Here is a 23,399-nt window from a genome sequence, read left to right on the forward strand (position 1 = left end):
GATCATGGTGATGCATAGCAACGAGAGAGGAGAGTATCATCCACGTACCCTCGTAGACTGTAAGCGAAAGCGTTATGAGAACGCGGTTGATGTAGTCGTACGTCTTCACGATCCGACCGATCCAAGTACCGAATGTACGGCACCTCTGAGTTCAGCACACGTTCAGCTTGATGATGTCCCACGAACTCTGATCCAGCAGAGCTTCATGGGAGAGTTCTGTCAGCACGATGACGTGATGACGGTGATGACGTTGCTACCGACGCAGGGCTTCGCCTAAGCACCGTTACAATATGATCGAGGTGGATTATGGTGGAGGGGGGCACCGCACACGGCTAAGGGATCAATGATCAACTTGTGTGTCTATGGGGTGCCCCCTGGCCACATATATAAAGGAGTGGAGGAGGGGGAAGGGCCGGCCCTCCTACGGCGCGCCCTGGGGAGTCCTACTCCCACCAGGAGTAGGATTCCCCCCTTCCATGTAGTAGGAGTAGGAGAGAAGGAAAGGGAAAAGAGAAGAGAAGGAAGGAGGGGCGCCGCCTCTCCCCCTAGTCAAATTCGGACTAGGCCTTGGGGGGAAGCCTCCTCTCTCTCTTTCCCCTAAAGCCCAATAGTGGCATCCTAGCCTTCTCTCTCTTTCCCCCTAGTTAAATTCGGACTAGGCCTTGGGGGGCAGCCTCCCCGGCGAATTCCCGTAACTTTCCGGTACTCCGAAAAATACCCGAATCACTCGGAACCTTTCCGATGTCCGAATATAGTCGTCCAATATATCGATCTTTACGTCTCAACCATTTCGAGACTCCTCGTCATGTCCCTGATCTCATCCGGGACTCCGAACTACCTTCGGTACATCAAAACACATAAACTCATAATATCGATCATCACCGAACGTTAAGCGTGCGGACCCTACGGGTTCGAGAACTATGTAGACATGACCGAGACTCATCTTCGGTCAATAACCAATAGCGGAACCTGGATGCTCATATTGGTTCCTACATATTCTACGAAGATCTTTATCGGTCAAACCGCATAACAACATACGTTGTTCCCTTTGTCATCGGTATGTTACTTGCCCAAGATTCAATCGTCGGTATCTCAATACCTAGTTCAATCTCGTTACCGGCAAGTCTCTTTACTCGATCTGTAATGCATCATCCCGCAACTAACGCATTAGTTACATTGCTTGCAAGGCTTATAGTGATGTGCATTACCGAGAGGGCCCAGAGATACCTCTCCGACAATCGGAGTGACAAATCCTAATCTCGATCTATGCCAACTCAACAAGTACCATCGGAGACACCTATAGAGCACCTTTATAATCACCCAGTTACGTTGTGACGTTTGGTAGCACACAAAGTGTTCCTCCGGTAATCGGGAGTTGCATAATCTCATAGTCATAGGAACATGTATAAGTCATGAAGAAAGCAATAGCAGTAAACTAAAACGATCAAGTGCTAAGCTAATGGAATAGGTCAAGTCAATCAAATCATTCTCCTAATGATGTGATCTCGTTTATCAAATGACAACTCATGTCTATGGTTAGGAAACATAACCATCTTTGACCAACGAGCTAGTCAAGTAGAGGCATACTAGTGACACTCTGTTTGTCTATGTATTCACACATGTATTATGTTTCCGATTAATACAATTCTAGCATGAATAATAAACATTTATCATGATATAAGGAAATAAATAATAACTTTATTATTGCCTCTAGGGCATATTTCCTTCAGAACAAGGTGCCAAGTGTCATTCTGAAGCAGGGCCTGAAACTCCTGTTCCATTGTGGCACGCCAATGAGGAATACCCAGTGCAGCCGGAAAATGGTGAGGCTCAGCCGTGGGATCCGCCGCAATATGAGCCATGCAAGCCGCGAGCCACGCGATAGTCCCGTGAGTGTGTTTCTTTGGCTGAAAAACACCTTTGTGGTTGCGTGTGCGGGGACGAAGAACAGCAGCAGCCGACTGTGCTGGCGAGGCCGGGCTTGGCACAGGCGACGGGATCAGAGGCAAGGCCGAAGGGGCCTGCGAGCCAGCGCCAGAGCCTCCTGGCACCGGGGAGACACGCGGCGTCGGGCCAGGTGTGGCCGGCCCATCCAGAGCCAGCAAACCGGGAGGTGTCAGGCCCTGCGAGGCCAGCCCATCTGGCGCAGGACAGCCAGCTACTGGGCCGGACGAGGTGGCAGACGGCCCAGCCACCAGGTCAGGCAAGAGCGACGCCCGTGGGGCGGTGTCCACCGAGTCGGGCGAGGGCGACGCCCGCGGGGCGGCGCACGCGGGGCGGATGCACCCATTTTGCATGCCCCATGCAAAAGATCCACGTCCCGCTCTGGAGCATCATCCGGCACCTATTCATCAAGTAGTTCAAGACGAGCACCACGTCCAATACCTGCAGTATGATTAGGAAGCAACACAGGAGCATTTGTAACATCCACAAATTGATCAGGCGAAGATATGGTGGAGTGGACAGGTGGCATAGAAGTTTCAGAGTTGTTCGGAAGTGCATGGAAAGGGAACACATTCTCATCAAAAACAACGTCATGAGAGATGTAGACTTGATTGGTGGGAACGTGCAGGCATTTGTACCCTTTGTGAAGGGAACTATACCCAAGAAAAACACACTTTTTAGACCGAAACTCTAATTTATGTTTGTTGTATGGACGCAAATGGGGCCAACATGCACACCCAAATACTTTGAGAAAAGTGTAATTTGGGATTTCATTGAGCAAGATTTCAAGAGGAGTTTTCATGTTTAGAAGTCGTGAGGGTAGCCTGTTTATCAAGAAACAGGCGGTGGAGAAAGCATCACTCCAAAACCGAAACGGAACGGAGGCATGAGCTAGCAAAGTAAGGATAGTTTCTACAAGATGACGATGCTTACGTTCAGTGGTTCCATTCTGCTGATGTGTATGAGGACAAGACACATGGTGCGAAATCCCAAGCTTGTTGAAAAACATGTTGAGGTTGTGATACTCACCCCCCCCAGTTGGATTGAACATGAATAATTTTCTGCTTAAGGAGATGCTCAACCTGTGCTTGAAACTGAATAAAAACATCAAACACATCAGATTTTCACTTAATAAGATAAAGCCAAGTAAACCAGCTGTAAGCATCAATGAAACTGACATAATAATTATGGCCACTAACAGACGTTTGGGCATGACCCCATACATCAGAAAACACAAGCTCAAGAGGATGTTTCACAACATGACTAGACTCTGAAAACGGAAGTTGGTGACTCTTGCCCTGCTCACAGGCATCACAAATTGTTTCGGCAGTTTTATCGGACACAACTGGTAGTTCATGACGATGTAGCACATGACGAACTATAGGAATAGCAGGGTGACCAAGGCGGGCATGCCAAATGTGTAGGTGACACACGAACACCGCTGAACGCCTGAGGAGAAGACTGTAGAGGAGGTGTGGTCGGTGCGCCAAGTGCATATAAACCATGGCGAAGACGGCCACTAAGCAGAACGGCCCTCTTGTCCCGATCCTTGATAAAGAAACGAAAAGGGTGAAACTCAGCAAGGATATTATTATCATGAGTAAGTTGAGGAACAGATAACAAACTACGTGTAGCAGTGGGAACTCGAAGAACATTAGAAAGATGCAGTTTGCGAAAGTTGTGTGCAAGAAGTGAGGCCTGACCAACATGGGAGATGTGTATACCTTCTCCATTGGTTGTGTGCACCTGATCATGACCGGGATATGGTTCCTGAGTGGAAAGCTTGGCCATCTCGTTGGTGAGGTGGTTCGTGGCTCCCGTGTCTATATACCATGTAGGATCAATGGAGTAGGAAGGAGTGCGCCCATTATTGCCCAGGCCGAGGAAATCTTGCTTGTAGCGTCGATGACACCGGGAGGCGATGTGGCGCTCAATGCCACACAAATGACAGGCCTGCTGAGCACCGCAGCAGGGACAACAAGCCATTGGCCTGGAACCGCCAGTGATGGACGGCGGGGCGGCGCAGGCCTGCGAGGATGAGGCGGGCGGCTTCCCACCAGGCGGCGGCGGCTTCTGTGGCTTGCTGCGGGTCGCGGCGTTGGCAGAGATGAAGCTCGGAGAAGCACGACGCGCTTTGATGCGCTGTTCACGACCAAGAAGACGCGCATATAGCTCTCGTGGCGGAAGTGGCGCCTCACGACCATGAATATTCTCGACGAGATTGTCATAATCATCATCAAGACCATTGAGCACGTGGGTGCTGAATTCCTTATCTCCAAGCGGCTGACCGATCGAGGCCAAGGTGTCGGCGAGACTAGACATCTTGGTGAAGTACTCAGTGATGGAGAGACCGCCAAGTTTAGTCTCCCCCAACTCGGTGCGTATAGCATGAGCACGCGCCGTAGACTGGGAGGCGAAGCTGCTGTGAAGTGCCGACCAAGCATCCCGAGATGTCGCAGCGAAGATGACCAGCGACGACACGCTCGAAGTGAGCGATGACTGGATAGCGGAGAGAATCGCCTAATCCTGAGCCACCCACACGTGGTACGCCGGATGATACGACGACAGACACGGGATGGAGCCATCAACGTACCCCTCCAGGTAACGGCTTCGGAAGAGAGGTAGCACCTGAGCCCGCCATGACAAGTAATTATCCGGCGTAAGCTTCACCGGAAGGAGGTGCGAGAAGTAGAACGACGACGGCGCAACCATATGATCCGCATGAGGCTGTGCCGGTGGCGCGTAGCAGCCCATCACAGGATCCGTCTCCGGGCTGGTGGCGAGCGCCAGGGGTGCACTAGCATACGGCGACGAGGGGTAGGCACCCGCAGCAGCGAAGCCGACGCCCAAGCCAGCCGGGGCTCCGAGGGGCACAGATGGTGCAACCCCGTAGACCAGCGAGGATGGCGGCACCCCATAAGGCTGAGGGTGCGACGGCCCGGCGTAGGCCGGCCAGGTAGACGAAGATGGCGGCGGGGCGACAAAGGTTGGAGCAGGGGCACCGTACTAGGGAGCGCCGTAGAGCGACGGGGGAGGCGCACCACGCGTGGGTGCAGGACCGCGAAACTCCGGCGGCCCAGAAGCGATGGTCGAGGAAGGCCCACCAGATGCGATCGGCGGAGGCAGGTCACCCGTCCTGGTCGATCCAATCGGGGAGCTTGCGGGCGGCTGCCGCCAGGCCGTAGCTAGCAGGCGGGACGCCATGAAGGGCGACGAAGGGGCAACGGCGGAGGCCGGCGCTTGGGCCGACGCGGCGGCAACGTTGGAAGAGGCCGAGGCGGCGGCGGCAAGGGCAGCGAAAGACATCGAAACCCTAATCTGATACCATGTAAAACATAGAGTTTGGGAAACTACTCAACACCCTAGACGGGGTGTGACTATCTCATTATACCGAAAAAGGGTTTCCCTCGCTTTATATTATAAAGCATCCCGAAGTTAAGCTATCTAATTATATAGGGGTATCAAAGGGTACAACACAATTACAGACGTATACAAGAGTCTACGTATATATATAGTCTAAGAACTTCGAGAAATTTTCGCTTATGTAACACGTAGTTAATGAAAAGTAGTAACATAATATGTTACTGTAACATAGTGCTTTCCTAGACCAGGTGAGTCTACAAGCTATTAAATGAAGCCACATAGTATAACACTACTTCTATATTACTTTGCACTATGAAGGTTATAACTTATACAAGTGTCATATGCATGACACTAGTTTAAATTACTTCCCACTATTACCAGCTTAAGAGCATCTCCAACAGCCGCGCCAAAAGACGCGTGCGCGTGGTAAATTGGCTTTATAGCGCGCGCGGGATGTTTTCGCGCGCTCCAGCGATGGCGCGAAACTAGCGCGCGCAGGAAACGATTGTGCGCGCGGGGGAAAAGGTGGCCGCTCGCGCGCTACATTTGGCGCGCCGCGTCCGGCGCGCCTATAAATTGCAGCGCCTCCGCCGCTCTCTCCATCGCCCTTTGCTGCTCTCTCCGTCTCTCCATCGCCCCCTGCCGCGCTCTCCCGCCGACACGCCACCACCGCGCCACGATGCCGCCTCGGCGCCGGGGAGGTACGGGCTACCGCGGCATCCGCGTGCATCCGTCCGGCACCTACTCCGCCGAGATTCGGTCGGGCGGCGGCATGCGGCTCCGTCTCGGAACTTTCGACACCGCCCAGGAGGGCGCCCGCGTGTACGACGCTGCGGCGTGGCGCCTCCTGCAGTCCCGTCAGGACATGAACTTCGCCGACATGGCGACGCGGGAGCGCGCACAGGAGTTGGCGCCTTTCCCGCGGCTTCTCACTGACGAGGATCATCGCAAGCACCGGAGGCGGGAGCATCGTCTGAGGCTGGCCGAGATGGATGAGCAAGCCATGGCGCTGTGGAGTCATCGCTTCCCGGAAGACACCAACTAGGAACAGTTCTTCGCCCACAGGAGGGCGAGGAGGGCGAAGAAGAGAGAGGAGCGAGCCGACTATCGCGAGGACAAGCGAACGTGGAAGGCGGTCGCTAAATACAACCAAGCGCTAGGAGATGCGTCCTCCTGGAACTCCGGCGACGAGCGGTTCCTTGACGCCTACGCTCCGACGTCGAAGAAGGACATCACTGAGACAGAGTCCGAGTCGGACGAATAGTAGTAGGAGAACTATCTACGAAACCAAATATGTAGTAGGAGAACTATCTACGAAATCAAATATGTAGTAGAAAAAACTGAAATATAACGCGCTTGCTGGAACGGCGTGGGCGCGCTTAATTTGCAGCGGCCGCTGGAGCCAGCGCACCGCTGCGCGCAAAAGCTGGCTAACCCGGCGCTGTATCGCGACTTTTAAGCGCGCGGCGCGTTGCGCGGCTGTTGGAGATGCTCCAACCACGGTTCTCCCCGGGCCGTGGCCGCGCCACCGTGGCAACAGTGCAAGAAAGGACGAAGCTGTCGTCAACCAGGTCGCTGCTCACGGTCACCGGCGCAAGAAGTGTCCGGACTCGCTAGACAGGCACATGCAGCTAAGCCATCATGTAGTAGGAGGCAAGCCGCCAAAGACATTTCGTTCCCGTCGAACCCGACACGAGGCGGCATCGACGTAAACAGATCCGGTACCGATACACCGGTCGATCTGCCTGGCCCCGGCAACAGCGAGCCCTGTCCCCCGCGGCGGTCTGCGCCTGAAGAGACGCGCGTATGCACGCACATCCAACGACAGTGCAAGTTGCAGAGAAAGAGAGATCGTATAAATTTGTGTAACCATTTGGATCGCGACGTCGAGCTTGGGTTACGTGCATGCCGACCATGAGCCACGTCGTCCCAACCAAGCTCTGGCTCACGGGATGCCACTCATGTGAACCGCGAGCTCGAGCCGGCGATCTTTTCAGCTAGCGCGCGCCCATACGTGCCAGCCGTGCCCTTATCCCCTCGGCCGCGCGCCCGCACTATATAACCCCACAACCCCGCGCGCTCCACGAAAAAACTCGTACACACCGCGCCACACAGTTCGACACGTTGCCACATTTAGCCACGTACGTGCGCTCGTTCCGGAGCCATGGCGCGCACCGTTGGCTGCCTGTGGCTGCTCCTCTCGTGCTGGTGCGGCCTCGCCGCCGCGGCGCGGCCGGCGGCGCCGTCGGCCGCCGCGGGCGTGGGCGGCGGCAACAACGCGAGCTTCGTCAAGGCGTGGTGCGCGGGGACGGAGTACCCGGCGCTGTGCGACGCGACGCTCTCGCCGTACGCGGCCGCGGTGGGGGACAGCCCGGCGCGGCTGGCGTGCGCCGCGCTGAACGTGACGCTCGCCGGCGCGAGGAACGCGACGGCGGCCATGAGGGGCATGGCGGCGGCCGGGCGCCTGCCGACCGTGGCGGCGGAGGCGGCGGGGGACTGCGTGAGCATGCTCGGGGACGCCGTCGGCATGCTGAGGCAGTCGGTGGAGGCCATGGCGCAGGTCGGGGCGGAGGCGGAGCTGGGCCACCCGCAGGAGAGGACGGTGAGGTTCCAGGTGGACAGCGTGCGGACGTGGGCCAGCGCGGCCCTCACCGACGGCGACATGTGCATGGAAGGGTTCCGGGGCGAGGCCGCCGGCGGCGGCGGCGTCAGGGAGGCCGTGCGCGGCCACGTCGCGGGCCTCCTGCACCTCACGGCCAACGCGCTTTGCATCGTCGGCGCCATGGCCAACCAAACGGCGCCGCCATAGCCGCCGGGAAATATACATGCCTTGTGTGTGCTTCATCTCCTTTTTTTTTTGCCATTGCCACGTGTTAGAAGCTCGAAGTGTGACATGTTTTCCCTTGTACACAGTACGTGCAAATATCTCGTGTACGTGTGACCTGTCGTCATGGACTCATGGTATGATCGTACGGCCACGGCCACGGCACACAAGGCCTCCGACATCATCTGCGTGCTCGTCCTGCGTTTTACTTGAACAAAAATGAAAGATCTAGCTTTGTTGGTCCAGCAAAGAAAGTATAGAGATTATAATAAGGAATGTAGAAAACATGGGGGATGATTCTTGGAATCAGGGTACACTGGAACTTACTTCATATTAGTTAATGTGTACGTGCAATGCACATTAATTTAGAAGTACTTCCTCCGTCACGGTTTAGAAAACATGCTTGGAAATTTTTTGGGACCTAGGTGGTTATCTATTGGTTGTGAGATGGGCTAAAAAATAGCATTCACACTACGCATGCATATAGAAATAGTATACGGAGTACTAATTAGCTACTAGAAATAAATGCAATGCGCCCTAAACCTTGTCTATTGTGGAAACGCACGCAAATTTAACTATGCCTTCTAAACCCTGACGGAGGGAGTATATTAAGTGCATGCGGATATTAAGTATGATATTATTTGCGTGTCATTATGTGATTAGTATTATTTTTTGCATGAAATTAACTGCACGCTAAACGTGTTGAGTGCTCGACATTGAAACAGTCTATGTCGTCGGATTGACATGATTTGATGGCCGAGATTAATTGGATCTGTCCTTTTGGGTCTTTTTATATTGGTATATAGATAAAACTGAAAACATGTTCTATGTATTGAACATTTCCGAAAAGATCATGTACTCCCTTCGTTTTTTTTAGTCCGCATATAAGGTTTGGTCAAAGTCAAACTTTGTAGAGTTTGACTAACTTTATATTAAAAAATATAAACATTCATAATATAAAATCAATATTATCAGATGCACCATGAAACATATGTTCATTCTATATAGTTTTAGATTGTAGATGTTCATATTTTTTATATAAATTTGGTCAAACTTTGTGCAGTTTGACTTTGACCAAATCTTATATGCGGAGTAAAAAGAAACGGAGGGAGTACATATGTATTGGTTTGAAACGTGCCCGTGTAAGTTTTCGTAAGATAATATGACTGTTTGCGACCTAGGTAAAAAAGAGAATGATATGGGTCAAGTCATTTTCATACATGTTGCAAATGATCATACATACTATTTTGTGAAAACTTACATGGGATAGTTTTAAGTGAAGACTTAAAAAACATTGTTTTTGCTATAAAAATTTAAACGAGGTAGAGAATGATATCATTTTGCATTAAAAAAAGTAAATTCATACAGCTCGCAATCATCATATCATTTTGTGAAAATTTACATGTGTAAGTTTTGACTCAATACTGATGTGCATTATTCTTTTCAACAAGAATTAATAATACTAAAATATATTGCATCGGTTAAGAAATAATTGGCGTGATTTTAGTTCAAAAGTTATTTCCTAAAGGGGGAGTATGTCTTTTGCCAAGTTTTGGAAAATGAGTACGTCGAATGATAATACCGACAACAAAGATCTACAATAAACTTGGCATTATATGTAAAAAAAAAATCAAAGCCAACATCTCTAAGCTTCATTTTTCGTATCTTGATATCTCTTATGATAAAACTGCAGAAGACCAACCTAAATAAGATGGGTCAATCTCATAGTTTTTGAAGAGGCCCATGATTCACTCACCCGGAAAAGGTGAAAACGCCTTGTGACATCCCTTACAAGGCAGGTCGATAACCGATGGTCAAAAACTCAAAAGTACAAACCATGAGAACCATAGTAGATTGCGACGACAACACCAAAGGCACGTCCGTGCAATAAATACTATGTGGCTACTTGGTTTGGTACCAAACATTGGCTTGCCAATATACAGGCAAGCCAAAAATTTGGTTGGCTGCCAACTTACTTTGTCCAATTTTTGGTAACCAACCAAAGCATGCCCTATCGGCCTACAAAGAGGGAAGAGAACCTACACGCCAGACGTTGATCCGTGATTCTTCTTCGGCAAACAAGTGCTCCTCTTGCCTCTCGCAGATTCCTCATGCAGCATGTGAGCCTGTGATATGACTGACGAAACTCACCTCGTCCACTTCAGTTGCAGTGCTTCTCTTGCCGTTTTACGACGAATACGAGGGCTAGCTGCCGAAAGAAAGAACTTGCTTCCGTGCAAGCAAGTGCTCCTCTGCGCATTTCCTCCAAGCAATAATTCCACTTTCCAGTCAACTTCTAATCCACAGGGCATGAAAACGCAACGCAATGAATGGGCAAGTTAGTTCCATGTCGCATTCAGAATCATCCAGACAACGGTTAACTTGCGCCTTCAGTTGCTATTGCCGTCAGCATCCGAGAGAGCAGTGGCAACCATCGGCATCACAAACATTTATAGAAACACACAGCACACAGAAAACGAGACATAAAAGTTCTTCAATTAGCCTTTCAGCCACCACAAAAAATTCCTGACAAGTCAGAGAACAGAAGAGGGGCTAAAAACAAGTAAACACATGATCGTCATGGAGATTTTGCGCCAATTGCCGTTTCTTTAGAGGTCTACAGCATTCCATCCCACGGGTATGAAAACTCGGTCGGTATTCCTTTGTACTGATAGAGCACAGCTACGATGTCATGGCCTTCATGAAGTTCTCTTGGGAGGAGACATGTTTTGCAGGAGTCTGGTGGTTGTCGCGATGACCACCAATTGGAGCAGGACACCTAACCAAAGCAATGAAGGGTGATGGAAACCTGAAGTTAGCATCACATATATTGTCGTCAACAGATGAAAGGAGCAATCTATAACTTACCAAGTGCAACACGGACCACATCGAACATCTCATAGCTTGTAATGGCTGCTGTGTTTTGCTTCGTGATCTAGAAAGAACCGGATGCTAGTTAATGAATGTATTCATATTCTGGAGGAAGAATTTGACTAACTTGCTAAACAAAGACAAACACATGCAGCAAATTGCCAACATGGAACTGCAAAGTGCACAGAGAATGCATTGGCTGTATTGCTGCAAAGAAGTGAAGTGAAAGCATAATACTGGCCTTGATGATTTGGAGTTAGCAAATGAATGTCTTAAATTGCCATCCAAAATTTTACAAAAATTCAAATTCCAATGCAAACTCAGATTTAGCTCACAAGAAAAGCCAGTTAACGGATGAAAAAGAAAGGAAATGCCAAATGGATATACGTGAACCCGAGTGTTATTGTTGATTGGACTTATAAGGATTAAGCTATATATGTAAAATGATATCCCTTTAAGCTAGCTCAGCCATGTGGATAGTGGCAGTCACCTTTCACATGGGATGAGGGCAAATGGGCAATCCTACATAACATCTTTTTTCAACAGAAAAGGGAACTACTTAAATGTATTTTTTCTTCTGCCAGATAAGCTTAATTATCTCCTCACCTGATTATCAAACTTCTCAAATCTGCTGATGTTATTTATATGCTTTATATAGTCATTCTCATTCCATATTGAGGATAGTACATCTTTGTAGCTGAATCATCACAAAAGACTTAAATTCCCCTCAACTGTTCAGCTTCTAGCAGGTGATTGACGTTTCTGCCACATATATTGGATTCAAGTCTAGCGCATAAATTGTCAATTATGTGGGACTAGACAGCATATGCAGGGCCTACAAACTACGAGTAACAGTCTAGACAAAGCAGGTTCCTATCTCAATGAAGCTGAAGAAGATTGAATTCATGGGTTTAGAGGTACTCAAGTATGCAAAAAAGCAGAACCTTACATGAAACAACTTCACACATATTACTTGCAAAAATATTTAGGTACTAAATTACATAGTCCAAAGTTCAAACCTTCACGAACAAGTCTGAACGAATAATGCACGTCACAGAGAATGCAATAGCAATCGATGACAAGCTTGTGTACAACCGAAGAAACACTGCCACAGTCCGCCTCCGCCCTGTGACACACCAAACAACATGATCAGCTCAAACACCATCATCAACAAGATCAGCTAGAATGCAATCAACAATCTGACAAGGGTAGTTGGATCAAACAATGGCATAAAAGGATGCCCCACTGCGGAGAACCGAATGGAGTATTGAAGATTATTTCTTCAGATGTCCACTGACAAAGTACATTTGCAATTTGGCGGGAGTAAACTTAGGATACCTACAACCCCTTAATCATTTATTCAATATATGTCGAGAGACGGTAGGGGCTGGTCAAGAAAAAGGATCAGAAGCTCATACAGTGCTGCAATTTGCTTGTCGGTATGGAAGGCCTATAATAACGTGTGCTGTATACAGTCATACTTGTTTAGCCTAACATGATTGTCTTTGAAGCGTTCAAGTGGAACTGTGGGGATAGTACTATCTAAAAAATTACTAGGAAGGGTTTCATGCGATGGATGCCAATCAATATACAACTTGAAGGCTCTAAACGAAGCTCATGAGTTAAAACAACCACGAGAACAATCGAAGTACTGAAGTCTCCTAGTTTCCCTAGTCCTACACAAGGAGTGACCTGTGACCATCGTCGGCGACTTGGCAATGCTTTCTCTGGATTGTCTATAGACTTTTTAGTACAGTGACACCAATTATATAATTTTAACTCATAGTTTTAAGCTCCCCTTTTTAGCTCAGTGATACCAATTACACAATTTTTTAGACTTCCACTGAACTATGAAGTCCTTTCTTTAACTGAAACTAGTAAAGGCTTTGTAGGATCTCATGGCAATTTTGTCACTAAAACCAGATTCAGATCTAATGTTTTGGGCAAAAGACAAGGAAATCTGCAAACACAAGCTGAAAACAGTTATAATTGACTCATCACCAAATTCCCCCAGCAGAATGGCCAGCAGCCCGGCGGCCAAGGACAGCACGGCGAACTTGTTTATCTCCGTCCCCTTCGACAGCGACAGCAACAGCAACGCGCCCCCAGCGACCTGGTGCAGTGTCTACAGAAAGCAAGCCACGACGAGCACTTGTCAGATCAAGAACCGCAACGATGACAAGGATTATGAGCCAGCGCGCCGGTCCGTACCTGCACGAGCATGAGCCGGGCGAGGCGGGATCTGCCGTCGGCGACCCTCTGGTACCCTGCAATGGCGCGCGAGGATCGCGGATGTTTTTGGGCTGGATTAGGCCTCCCGAAGCGGACAAGAACAAGAAATATAGTGCGGGTTTGGGGTTTTGGGGCGCTGGACGCTTACGGGAGTCGACGACCATGCGGTAGGAGAAGTCGGAGCCATCCGTGCCGGACGGCCGGCCGCGCCGCTGCTGCATCGGGATGGACGACGACGACGGCGACGGCGGTGCTCGCGGGGAAGAAGGAGAGGACTGTCCAGGCAGGAGGCGCCTCCTTGCCTGCGAGTCTTGTAGACGGAAAATACGCCTCCTACCAACAGACTCGTAAAAAAGGGGAATGCGCCTGCAGTGCTATTAAGCGTCACACGATCAGAGACGCGCACAAAACACGACGGCGCAGTCTCCGCCACACTCGCAAGTCGCAACCACCTGTCCACTCCGCCGCCGCCTGAGCTCCGGCGACGGAGGAAGCCGCCGCCATTCCCACAGAGACTGTCTCCATGCCTGCCCCGCCCGACCAGCCCGCAGCCACTGGCGCTGGGGATGCCTCGACTGATCCTACTGCCGCCGCTGTTTGCGACGACGTGCACGACTCCAAGGAGGTCGTCCTGCGGCGGTACTTCCTCCAGGAATGGGAGCTGGTCTCCGCCATCCTCCGCCGCATCGTCGCCGCTGGCGGCGTCGCGGAGCCCGCCGACGTCCACAGGATCCGCTCCATCGTAAGCTCTCTCCCCCACCCCTTCTCCGGATGTTGCCTGTCGCTGAACCACAGATCCCAACGAGAATAATGTCTAGCCCTGTAAGCAATGCTAGATTCTGCTTGTCTGATACGGGTCGCGGAAGAGCTTAATCTGTTTCAACGTTGATTATTAATTGCATACACAAAATCCGAAGAGATTATGTAAATTTTCAAGCCTCGTGGTCTTGGTGAAATGGCAAACCCTCGTTTGGATGCCTTTGTTTCAATGAACACTCGATGAGTGCTGGATAGTATAGGATGCAGTTTAAGCTGTTTAGTGGACTAGCTAGCGAATTTGCACTGGAAATTGGTTGGGTTTGTCAATCTGTTAACTACAATTTATGCCAAACCCTTCATGTTTAAAAGCTTGTTACAAATTAATGCCATGGTTTTTGTTGGGAACCTTTATGTTTAAAAGCTTGATACAAATTAATGCCATGGTTTTTGTTGGGAACCTTCATATTTAAAAGCTTGATACAAATTAATGACATGGTCTTTGTTGGGAAATAGATGGACAAATATCAAGAAGAAGGTCAACTTCTCGAGCCATACCTAGAAGACATCATCTCACCACTTATGTCGTTGGTTCGATCAAAGATAATGGAACTTGGTGCTGCCACAGATGAGCTCCTTGAAATCATCAAGCCTCTGTGTATTATCATCTACACCCTGGTTACAGTCTGTGGGTATAAGAGCGTCATCAAGTTCTTCCCTCATCAGGTTTCAGATCTAGAGCTTGCGGTTGCTCTCCTTGAGAAGTGCCATACAATGAGCTCAGCGACGGCTCTTAGGCAAGAGAGCACAGGAGAAATGGAGACCAAGTGTGTCGTTCTGTTGTGGCTTTATATACTGATCTTAATTCCATTTGATATCTCCTCCGTTGACACGAGCATTGCTGCCACTGATCACGTGTCCGGGTCCGAGGTTGTTCCGCTTGTGACAAGGATATTGGACATCTGTAAGGATTATCTCTCCAACTCTGGTCCAATGAGAAGGATGTCTGGGTTGCTGCTTGCAAGGCTGTTGACTCGCCCAGACATGCTGAAGGCTTTCAGCAGGTTATCCTTTACAGCTTATAGCCATCATGCATAGACATTTCAAATTGCTAAATTACCTTCAAAAGTGTCCTGTCACCGGAGTACTGTCAAGTTTCTGTCACTACTAGGAACTTTTTATTGTCTGAATTGAATGCAAAAATGTTAATATATTTACCTAACCATGTCTTTGTAACTTATGACATATATAGTAGAGGAAAATGTAATGGATTGCCTCTATTTTGTCTTCAGTTTTATGGAATGGGCACACAAAATCTTGTTGTCTGTCACAGATGACTTTGTGGATCAATTTAGGTCCATTGGCATAGTGGAAGCTTTAGCATCAATATTTAAGGTTTGATGTTGCCGTTTTTTGTTTCTTTCTAACATCATACTGCATATGTTGTAGAGATATCTGTTCCCAACTTAACAATTCTATAAACACCATATGTTTCTTTTGGTTCCTCCTGTTGCAGATTGGTAACAGGAGAGTGCTACATGATGCCAATTCTGGTATTTGGAACGACTGTTCATTTGTGATGAAGACTAATATTGCCATCAGAAGTCCCCTCCTTAGGAAATTTCTGGTCAAACTGGCACAGCGAGTTGCTCTCATTAGCTTGGCTCCCCGTACGCCATCATGGCGCTATCAGGTTTGAAATCTTTAATTGTTAACCTTTGCTTAATCAATATTGTACAGGTTTTATTAATGCTTACTTGCTTAGATATTCCCTCCTTTTCTTTTTAGTTTGCATATAAAGTTAGTCTGAAGTCAAACTTTGTAAAGTTTGACCAACTTTATAGGGAAAAATATCAACATTCACAATATGAAATCAATATTATTAGATGCATCATGAAAATAATTTTCATAATATATAACTTAAGTATTGTAGATATTGATATTTTTGAATATAAATTTGATCAAACTTTGCATAGTTTGACTTCAAAAGAAAATTATATGCGGAATCAGAAGAAACGGGTGGAGTACATTTAGAATATATAGATTGTTTTGTGTGTGTGCAGGTTCTTTCTTGAGTAAAGTTCTAGGCACACTGTAAAAATTGTTTACTGCTGGTGTACCTGGTATTCTTACGTTCAATCTTCCATTACCTGGTTTAAACAAAACATGTGTCCGATATGGGTGTGCAAGCTCATAAACTATATGCACAATCCAGAACTCCAAATCACATTTTTTTAGAGCAGTAGGGTGCAGAGCTACTGAAAATATATTTCAAAAAAAGGAATCGGTATTCCACAAGATGTACATGATACAAAAATTGCATGAAGGGCCAAAAACTATCAACCTACATCCTACATGATGTACCTAACATCTTTGCAGTGATCGCATCCTACTCATGGAATTCGTTTGTTAAATCTGGAATTCTGGATGTGTGAAGCGTCCATATGGTAGCAGTTGGGTAAGAGCTTGTCTAACATACTGGAGATCCAACATCTGCTCAGTTAAGACATAGCTTGCTACTAACTTAGCATCCAACTTTTGTGGGGTTCTGCTAACTCTGGGTAGTAAACAGTTTACAGGAAGGTGTGTTGATTTAACATTTTTTATTCAAAATACTGTATATTTCTTGGGGTTACTGGAAGTTCTTTCTGGGACAAAGCCTGTCAAAACTAATGTGGGGATTAACTAAGGACATATAAGCTAGTTAGCTGCAACATGTACCAAACTACACCACATCCCTTCTTTTCAAAATTGCTGAGTGCTGGCAGTGATTTAGCTTTTAGTTTCTGAGATGGCTAATGCAGAAGAATCATTTAATAATTGATATCATGCTTTACATCTATCTTTTATCGGATGCATTCTGTGAGAAATGTTTGCTATTATTTTGTATCTGTTCATCAGTTTGTTCTTCATTGTTCTACCATAGTGCTTACTGGTTTTCTGTTATGCAGTCAATAAGTAGTTCACTGGGTGCAAACCTTTTAAGTTCTACTGCTGCGTCTTCAAGTGGATCAACCCGACAAGTGAACATTGATCAAACAGACACATGTGGATTGGAAGAAGATATGGATGTTCCAGAAATTGTGGAAGAGATAATCGACTTACTATTGACTGGCTTGAGGGATTCGGTATGTTCTCATCTAATATTATACTGTAAAACATTTAGTTTGCTCTCTGTGTCATGTTTAATAAATTTACGAATACTGTCTTCTTTGCTTTAGGTAGGTCCATCATCTCTACTGTGTTTCTTTCTTCCCACGTGCATGCATGCTGATTAATATCATTATTACACCAGTATCTTTGCTGCAAATCTGCTGCCACTGAATATGCAACTGTACTCCAGATTATTTAGTATTTTGGAGAGACTGACCATCAATGCTACCCAATCTTGCTGATCTTTTTAATCATTTACATATAAGTGAAATATAATTTGATTCAGTGCAGCTTGTTTGGATGGGCTAGAATAGAGGTGATGAAACCGTTTCGTGGGCATTAATGTACATTAAAGTTTCATTATCATATGGAGTGTGAACATGCTTCAAACAGTCAATTTGCCTTCCTGCCACATAATTCTCTGCAGCAGTGATTGTTATAATGTCTCCTTCTTGCCACTATGCTTCTCTACATGCAAAAAGTAAATGTTTTCATACAAAATATTGATGTTTCGTTCGGATAGGTGTTGCAATGAGCACTGTAGCCTCTGATGAAATTTCTATACTGAAGGATACTTTGTGAACTATTCATCTTAAAAGCTTTTATTCTTCTCTGTCCAGGATACTATTGTGAGATGGTCTGCTGCCAAAGGTGTCGGTAGAATAACTGCACGTTTAACACCTGCACTGTCTGAAGAAGTTCTATCATCAATCTTGCAGCTTTTTTCTCCTGGTGAGGTCCGTTTATGACATACGAACTTTATAGTATCCTTTGTTCGTTTGAAGATATTCTCAGATTCATCTTCCAGCTTTCAAAATTGCATTTTTTCTTATTTAGTGAATTACTTTAGTAGATAACTCATGCATTTTGAATACTGAAGGGTGATGGTTCCTGGCATGGAGGCTGCTTGGCTTTGGCTGAACTTGCTCGGAGGGGGCTGTTGCTGCCTTCTAGCTTTCCTGATGTTATTCCCGTTATAACGAAGGTACGTAATAGAATAATACGGGATACCACCTCTATGTACCAATGAAGTTATCTCTTGACTGCTGGCAGCAAAGATGCTTATTATTTTTTTAACTCTCTTTTCTGCAAGATACTTATGTATCTCTATCTGATAACGAGAACTTTTCTGAATTATTTGTGCATGCTTCATTTTTCTGCATCAATTGCAATGTGGGTGTGCTGTTGCATGCCCCACATGGTCTTACCTATATTCTGATAAAATATTTAAGATACTTAAGTGTCGGCACCCTTGTATAGTTATAACTTATAACACAGCAGCCTACTGTCCCAATTGACTAAATGGCATATTTTTCTTTGCAGGCTTTACACTATGATGTGCGTAGAGGTCCACATAGCATTGGTTCACACGTAAGAGATGCCGCAGCATACGTTTGTTGGGCGTTTGGTCGTGCCTATACTAACTTAGATATGAAGGCGGTCTTGGAACAACTTGCTCCCCACCTTCTAACGGTTGCTTGTTATGATCGAGAGGCAAGGTTCATTTTGTGCTGCTTTCATTGGTGGAATGATATTTTGATAACTGTTTCTAATGTGTCTTTTGCCGTATCTGATTTCAGGTTAATTGTAGAAGAGCTGCTTCTGCTGCCTTTCAAGAGAATGTTGGAAGACAGGGAACTTATCCGCATGGCATTGATATTGTGAATACAACAGACTACTTTGCACTAGCTTCACGATCAAACTCTTATCTGAGTGTCGCTGTTTCTGTTGCTCAGTATAAGGAGTATGTTTATCCCTTTGCAGAAGAGCTGCTGTGCAATAAAATAACTCACTGGGTACTGTACTACTGCGCAACTCTTTTTTTAGTTTGGGTGAAATTGCTATTTAACTGTTCCCTACTCCGGCAACATTTGCTTATTTGCTTATTTCCTGTGCTTCAATCCTGTCAACTTCTGCTTGAATTATTTACATAGTAAATACAGATTTGTTATTTGCTTCTGAAATTATTGTAACAGCAACACCCATTGTTTAACATAATGTTAGTTTGATTATGATCCCTGTTAAGCATCCATGGCTTTTCATCAGTCACTTTTATATCCTTTTATTGCCATTTTTTTCTCTTGTTTTGTCTATCCATAGACCACATGATTTGGCTGAACTTTCTTTCTTCCTAGGAGAAAAGCTTGAGAGAGTTGGCGGCGCAGGCCCTTGCTTTGCTTGTGCAATATGATATGGATTACTTCTCTGGGCATGCCCTTAAAAAGTTAATTCCCTGCACTCTATCATCAGATCTGTGCACTCGACATGGGGCCACTTTAGCTGCTGGCGAAATTGCTTTGAAGTTGCATCAGCTTGGTTTCATTTTTTCCACAGGTAAATGTCCATATCTGGATTATCTATGCAGTACTCTTCAGTGAATTTCTTACCCTAAAGGGGGCCTTGCATCTGTCTATATCTGTAGACATGCAGAGAGGTTTGTCAGGCATTGTCCCTGCAATTGAAAAGGCACGCCTTTATCGAGGTAAAGGAGGAGAGATTTTGCGCTCTGCTGTTTCTCGATTCATTGCATGTATTTCCATGGCTGCAATATCCTTGAATGAGAAGACGAAGAGAAGTTTAGTTGAAACCCTTAATGAGAATTTGAAGCATCCCAATTCTCAAATACAGGCGAGCATTCCTTTCTCTTGTACTAGCAATGCAATAGTTAAGATAGCAGTAAAGGCTTGTTGATGTCCATTTAGTGTCATTTGTTGTTGCTGCTGTTGTTTCATACTCCCTCCGTCCTGAATTACTTGTCTTAGATTTGTCTTAAGATATGGACGTATCTAGACATGCTTCAGTGTTAGATACGTCCGTATCTAGACAAATCTAAGACAAGTAATTTGGGGCGGAGATAATACTGTACAAGCATGACACTGTTGTCCCGCATTGTTTGACTGGGTGCTATTCACAATCTTTTCCAGTGTGCCGCTGTTGACGCTTTGAAGCATTTTATTCCAACATATCTGGTTTCTGCTGGTGAAAAGATTGCTAATGATGTCATTTCGAAGTATGTGACGCTTCTAGATGACCCGAATGTAGCTGCAAGACGAGGCGGGGCGCTGGCCCTTGGAATATTACCGTACGAGTTCTTGTTACTAAAATGGATGCCTGTCATGAGTAAGCTCTGTAGCTCATGCACAATAGAGGTAGTGAAATTTCCTATTGACATTTCACAGCAAAACATATATACGGAACAATAACTCGTGATGTTGATGTATTTCTTGAAATCTCTAACTGAAACTCTTATTTCGTATAATATGCAGGATAAGGCTGATGATCCTGACGCTGAAGCACGTGTGAATTCTGTTAGGGGGCTAATTCTGGTTTGCGAAACATTAACATCTAATGTTGATCAGAGCTCAGATATTGGAGAATCTGTCTATGCATACATAAAAGTTGAGGTCATGCCAGCTTTATTCAGAGCACTTGATGATTATGCTGTAGATAACAGAGGAGATGTGGGTTCTTGGGTACGTGAAGCAGCAATGGATGCACTAGAAAGATGCACGTTCATCCTCTGCAAGAGAGATGCTGTTGCAGTGAGAACAGCGCCAGCTGCTGAGGATAAGTCTGAGCCAAGCGACATGGATGCAAATGCAATTAGTACCACATGCCAACTATTTGATTCTTCTATTGCACAGGGTCTGGTCGCTGGCATTGCAAAGCAGGCAGTTGAGAAAATAGATAAGATAAGAGAAATAGCAGTCAGGACTCTGCACAGGATTCTGTACAACCAAGAACAGTTTGTCCCGTCTATACCTTACAGGAAGCTGTTGGAAGAAATTATTCCTAACAATTCTGATTTGGAGTGGGCAGTAAGTAATTTTTCACCAATTTCACTTCTAATTATTGTCAAACTCACTAGGATCTATCATATCTAATACTTGTATTGTGGTATGTTGTACAACTAGCTGTGCTGCCCTCAGCTCTTATCTTTTTAATGCTCAGTTGCTCACCAACTTTCTTTATTCCGAAATTGTAGTCATCTCAGAAATAAGTTCGTAGGTGTTTAGTTTTGTAGTGACTGGCCCATAAGTACATCTGTTTTGTGAATAATTAATAGAACACATATATTGCCATTTTGTTGATGTTGACAATATTGCCTCAATAATAAATTGCACGCTGATTCATTTTGCACCATTATGTGCATTATATTAAGTATGGTCGTGCTATCACTCAAGATTCAACTGATAGCCCTTTGCCTTGATTAGGTTCCTACAGTATCATATCCACGATTGGTGAAGATTCTTCAGGCTAGCTGTTACAGCAAGCCTGTGCTTTCAGGGCTTGTGATTTCTACCGGTGGGTTGCAGGAGTCTTTGAGGAAAGCTTCAACATCAGCTTTAGTAGGATACTTGCAAGATTCAAGTATTAATATAGATGATGAAGGGAAAAGTAGAGAGTATCTATTGAGTCATGACATTTTGTGGGTTCTCCAGCGTTACCAGAAGTGTGACCGTGTAATTACACCCACATTGAAGGTAAAATAGTGTATACATATATCTGAAGCTGGATGCATATTTTTTGTTTCTAAGATATGTCGTATATTTAAACTCATGCCTGTTCATGTTTAGACTGATGTGATTAACACCAGTTCTAGTAATTTAGTTTCAATTTGACTAGTTTAGTCTGAAAATTCACATGTTTCTACATTATTGTTCTGACATTTGTGCCATGCATTTTTCTTTACTCTTTTTGGTAAATCTAACGAGGTCCCTGTATTGCAGACCATCGAGACTCTGCTCAGTAAACAGGTTTTCTTGAACATGGAGGTGAGTTAATTTTAGCTATGTAAGAAGGATTTTTAGTAAGACACTTTTGTGCTTAGCATTGCGAGGCTGATCTGGAATGCTAAATTCCATTCTTTTGACCTTCATTTGTAGTGGCAGATGAACAAAGCTCATTTTGTTAAGCATTAATACTGTCAGGCAAAGAAGTTGAACTTGATGATCAGAGAAACCAAAACTATTACTATTATACTGCACATTTTTTATTAGTTGACAACGTAAAAACTCATAAAATAGGATATAACTTACAAAGTCCACAATTCATAGTATAAGGGCAATACGATGCATGATACTTGGTTATCTGATGTTGATTACGTTGTTTTCACATCTTAGCTATGTTTACAAAGCTGTATATCTTCTGGCCTTGTAACGTCCAACAGGGGCATGGCGACTTCTACAGTGAATTGGTAAATTTGCTAGGCCCTGAACTGAAGGGATCAAAGGACTTCACGAAGTTATGTGCAGGCCTCTCAATCCTGGGATATATTTCTTCACAATTGGACGGAACTGGCACCAGGGCATTCTCTCAACTTCTAGTGTTCCTAGGCCATAGATACCCCAAGGTAACATTTGATATATTTCTTGCCTGAAGTGCAGAACGCCAGTGGTGGACCGAACTCAGATACTCTCTGCCAACTTGCAGATCCGGAAGGCTGCGGCTGATCAGGTGTACCTTGTGCTGCTGCAAAATGACAGTCTGATCTCGGCGGAAGATATGTATAAAGCCCAGGAAGTGCTCGCGGAGACATGCTGGGAAGGAGACGTCGAGGAAGCGAGGCACAAGAGGTCGGAATTGAATGCGATGGCTGGTTTTGGCGTCGCCACCTCGCAGAAGTCCGAGAATAGACAGGGAGCAAGAGCTCCCGATGTTCGAAATGCTGCTTCAACTGATGAGAACACGTCGTATTCCTCACTGGTTGAATTCAGTGGGTACTAGGAAGCAGGGGGCCGTCGTTCTCCCCTTCTATAATGTACACCGTTGTGCACTACACTTGTACAATAGTTCGTTTCAGTGTTATCTCAATTTTGTATATTAGGCATTTGAGACATTTTTTGTTGGAAGAAACACATTACACGCAACAGCAGCAGCTTGGTTCATGATCAACAAGGTTTGCAAGAAGCTTTTCTGCTATGTGCCTTAAAATGGTGTAACCTGGGGTGTAAAATGTCACAAGTTGCACCTGAGGCTTGCGTTCCACTCAATATGAACCAACAGTCATACCAATTAGAGATGAAAAATGGAAACAGAGCGAAGTGGGCTGTATCTTTTAGGGGAAACGGAAAGAGAAGTTCTAGTGCAGAAACTGGTGTGAAAAGCGTGTTTTTACCAGAGCTAAAAATCTCCTTTGGGACATAGACAAAACCAACAAAATTGTTTAGTTACACTCCAAGAATGCAATACAGAAATTCTGTTTGCACAAAAAATCTGCTGAAAACACTGTTCTGTTTCCCACCAGAAGCTCAAG

The 23,399-nt window shown here is 45.9% G+C and overlaps 3 protein-coding genes across 3 annotated transcripts; 2 read left to right on the forward strand and 1 right to left on the reverse strand.

Moving 5' to 3' along the window:
• The first annotated feature begins 7,385 nt into the window (after positions 1-7,385).
• Positions 7,386-8,315, forward strand: LOC125509763 (21 kDa protein-like). The gene has a single exon (XM_048674798.1). The coding sequence runs from the start codon at positions 7,472-7,474 to the stop codon at positions 8,114-8,116; it is 645 nt and encodes a 214-aa protein (XP_048530755.1). The 5' UTR covers positions 7,386-7,471; the 3' UTR covers positions 8,117-8,315.
• Positions 8,316-10,610: 2,295 nt separating this feature from the next.
• Positions 10,611-13,595, reverse strand: LOC125509792. The gene is made up of 6 exons (XM_048674825.1): positions 13,383-13,595; positions 13,214-13,269; positions 13,004-13,127; positions 12,022-12,128; positions 11,000-11,066; positions 10,611-10,910 (listed from the first exon to the last, which is right to left on the reverse strand). Exons 1-6 carry the CDS (start codon positions 13,453-13,455, stop codon positions 10,831-10,833), a joined length of 507 nt encoding a protein of 168 aa, XP_048530782.1. The 5' UTR covers positions 13,456-13,595; the 3' UTR covers positions 10,611-10,830.
• Positions 13,596-13,620: 25 nt separating this feature from the next.
• Positions 13,621-23,058, forward strand: LOC125509772 (tubulin-folding cofactor D). The gene is made up of 17 exons (XM_048674808.1): positions 13,621-13,976; positions 14,507-15,054; positions 15,283-15,385; positions 15,507-15,683; positions 16,942-17,118; positions 17,764-17,880; positions 18,024-18,128; positions 18,467-18,637; positions 18,724-18,939; positions 19,279-19,477; positions 19,566-19,771; positions 20,068-20,292; positions 20,410-20,961; positions 21,358-21,627; positions 21,874-21,918; positions 22,314-22,496; positions 22,577-23,058. The coding sequence occupies exons 1-17, from the start codon at positions 13,758-13,760 to the stop codon at positions 22,868-22,870; spliced, it is 3,807 nt and encodes a 1,268-aa protein (XP_048530765.1). The 5' UTR covers positions 13,621-13,757; the 3' UTR covers positions 22,871-23,058.
• Positions 23,059-23,399: the final 341 nt, after the last annotated feature.

This window comes from Triticum urartu, chromosome 1 (assembly GCF_003073215.2).
Source record: "Triticum urartu cultivar G1812 chromosome 1, Tu2.1, whole genome shotgun sequence".
NCBI lineage: Eukaryota > Viridiplantae > Streptophyta > Magnoliopsida > Poales > Poaceae > Triticum > Triticum urartu.

What these genes read in the sequence shown, in the direction of transcription:
- LOC125509772 (XM_048674808.1), top strand. Translation starts at nt 13,758, where the DNA reads ATGCCTGCCCCGCCCGACCAGCCCGCAGCCACTGGCGCTGGGGATGCC. An exon ending in TGACTGGCTTGAGGGATTCG is followed by an intron (nt 17,119 to 17,763) that starts GTATGTTCTCAT and finishes TTCTCTGTCCAG; the next exon opens with GATACTATTGTGAGATGGTC. An exon ending in AGGTTTTCTTGAACATGGAG is followed by an intron (nt 21,919 to 22,313) that starts GTGAGTTAATTT and finishes AACGTCCAACAG; the next exon opens with GGGCATGGCGACTTCTACAG.
- LOC125509763 (XM_048674798.1), top strand. Translation starts at nt 7,472, where the DNA reads ATGGCGCGCACCGTTGGCTGCCTGTGGCTGCTCCTCTCGTGCTGGTGC.
- LOC125509792 (XM_048674825.1), bottom strand. Translation starts at nt 13,455, where the DNA reads ATGCAGCAGCGGCGCGGCCGGCCGTCCGGCACGGATGGCTCCGACTTC. An exon ending in CCCGGCTCATGCTCGTGCAG is followed by an intron (nt 13,128 to 13,213) that starts GTACGGACCGGC and finishes TGCTTTCTGTAG; the next exon opens with ACACTGCACCAGGTCGCTGG. An exon ending in GTTCAGACTTGTTCGTGAAG is followed by an intron (nt 11,067 to 12,021) that starts GTTTGAACTTTG and finishes GGTTCTTTCTAG; the next exon opens with ATCACGAAGCAAAACACAGC.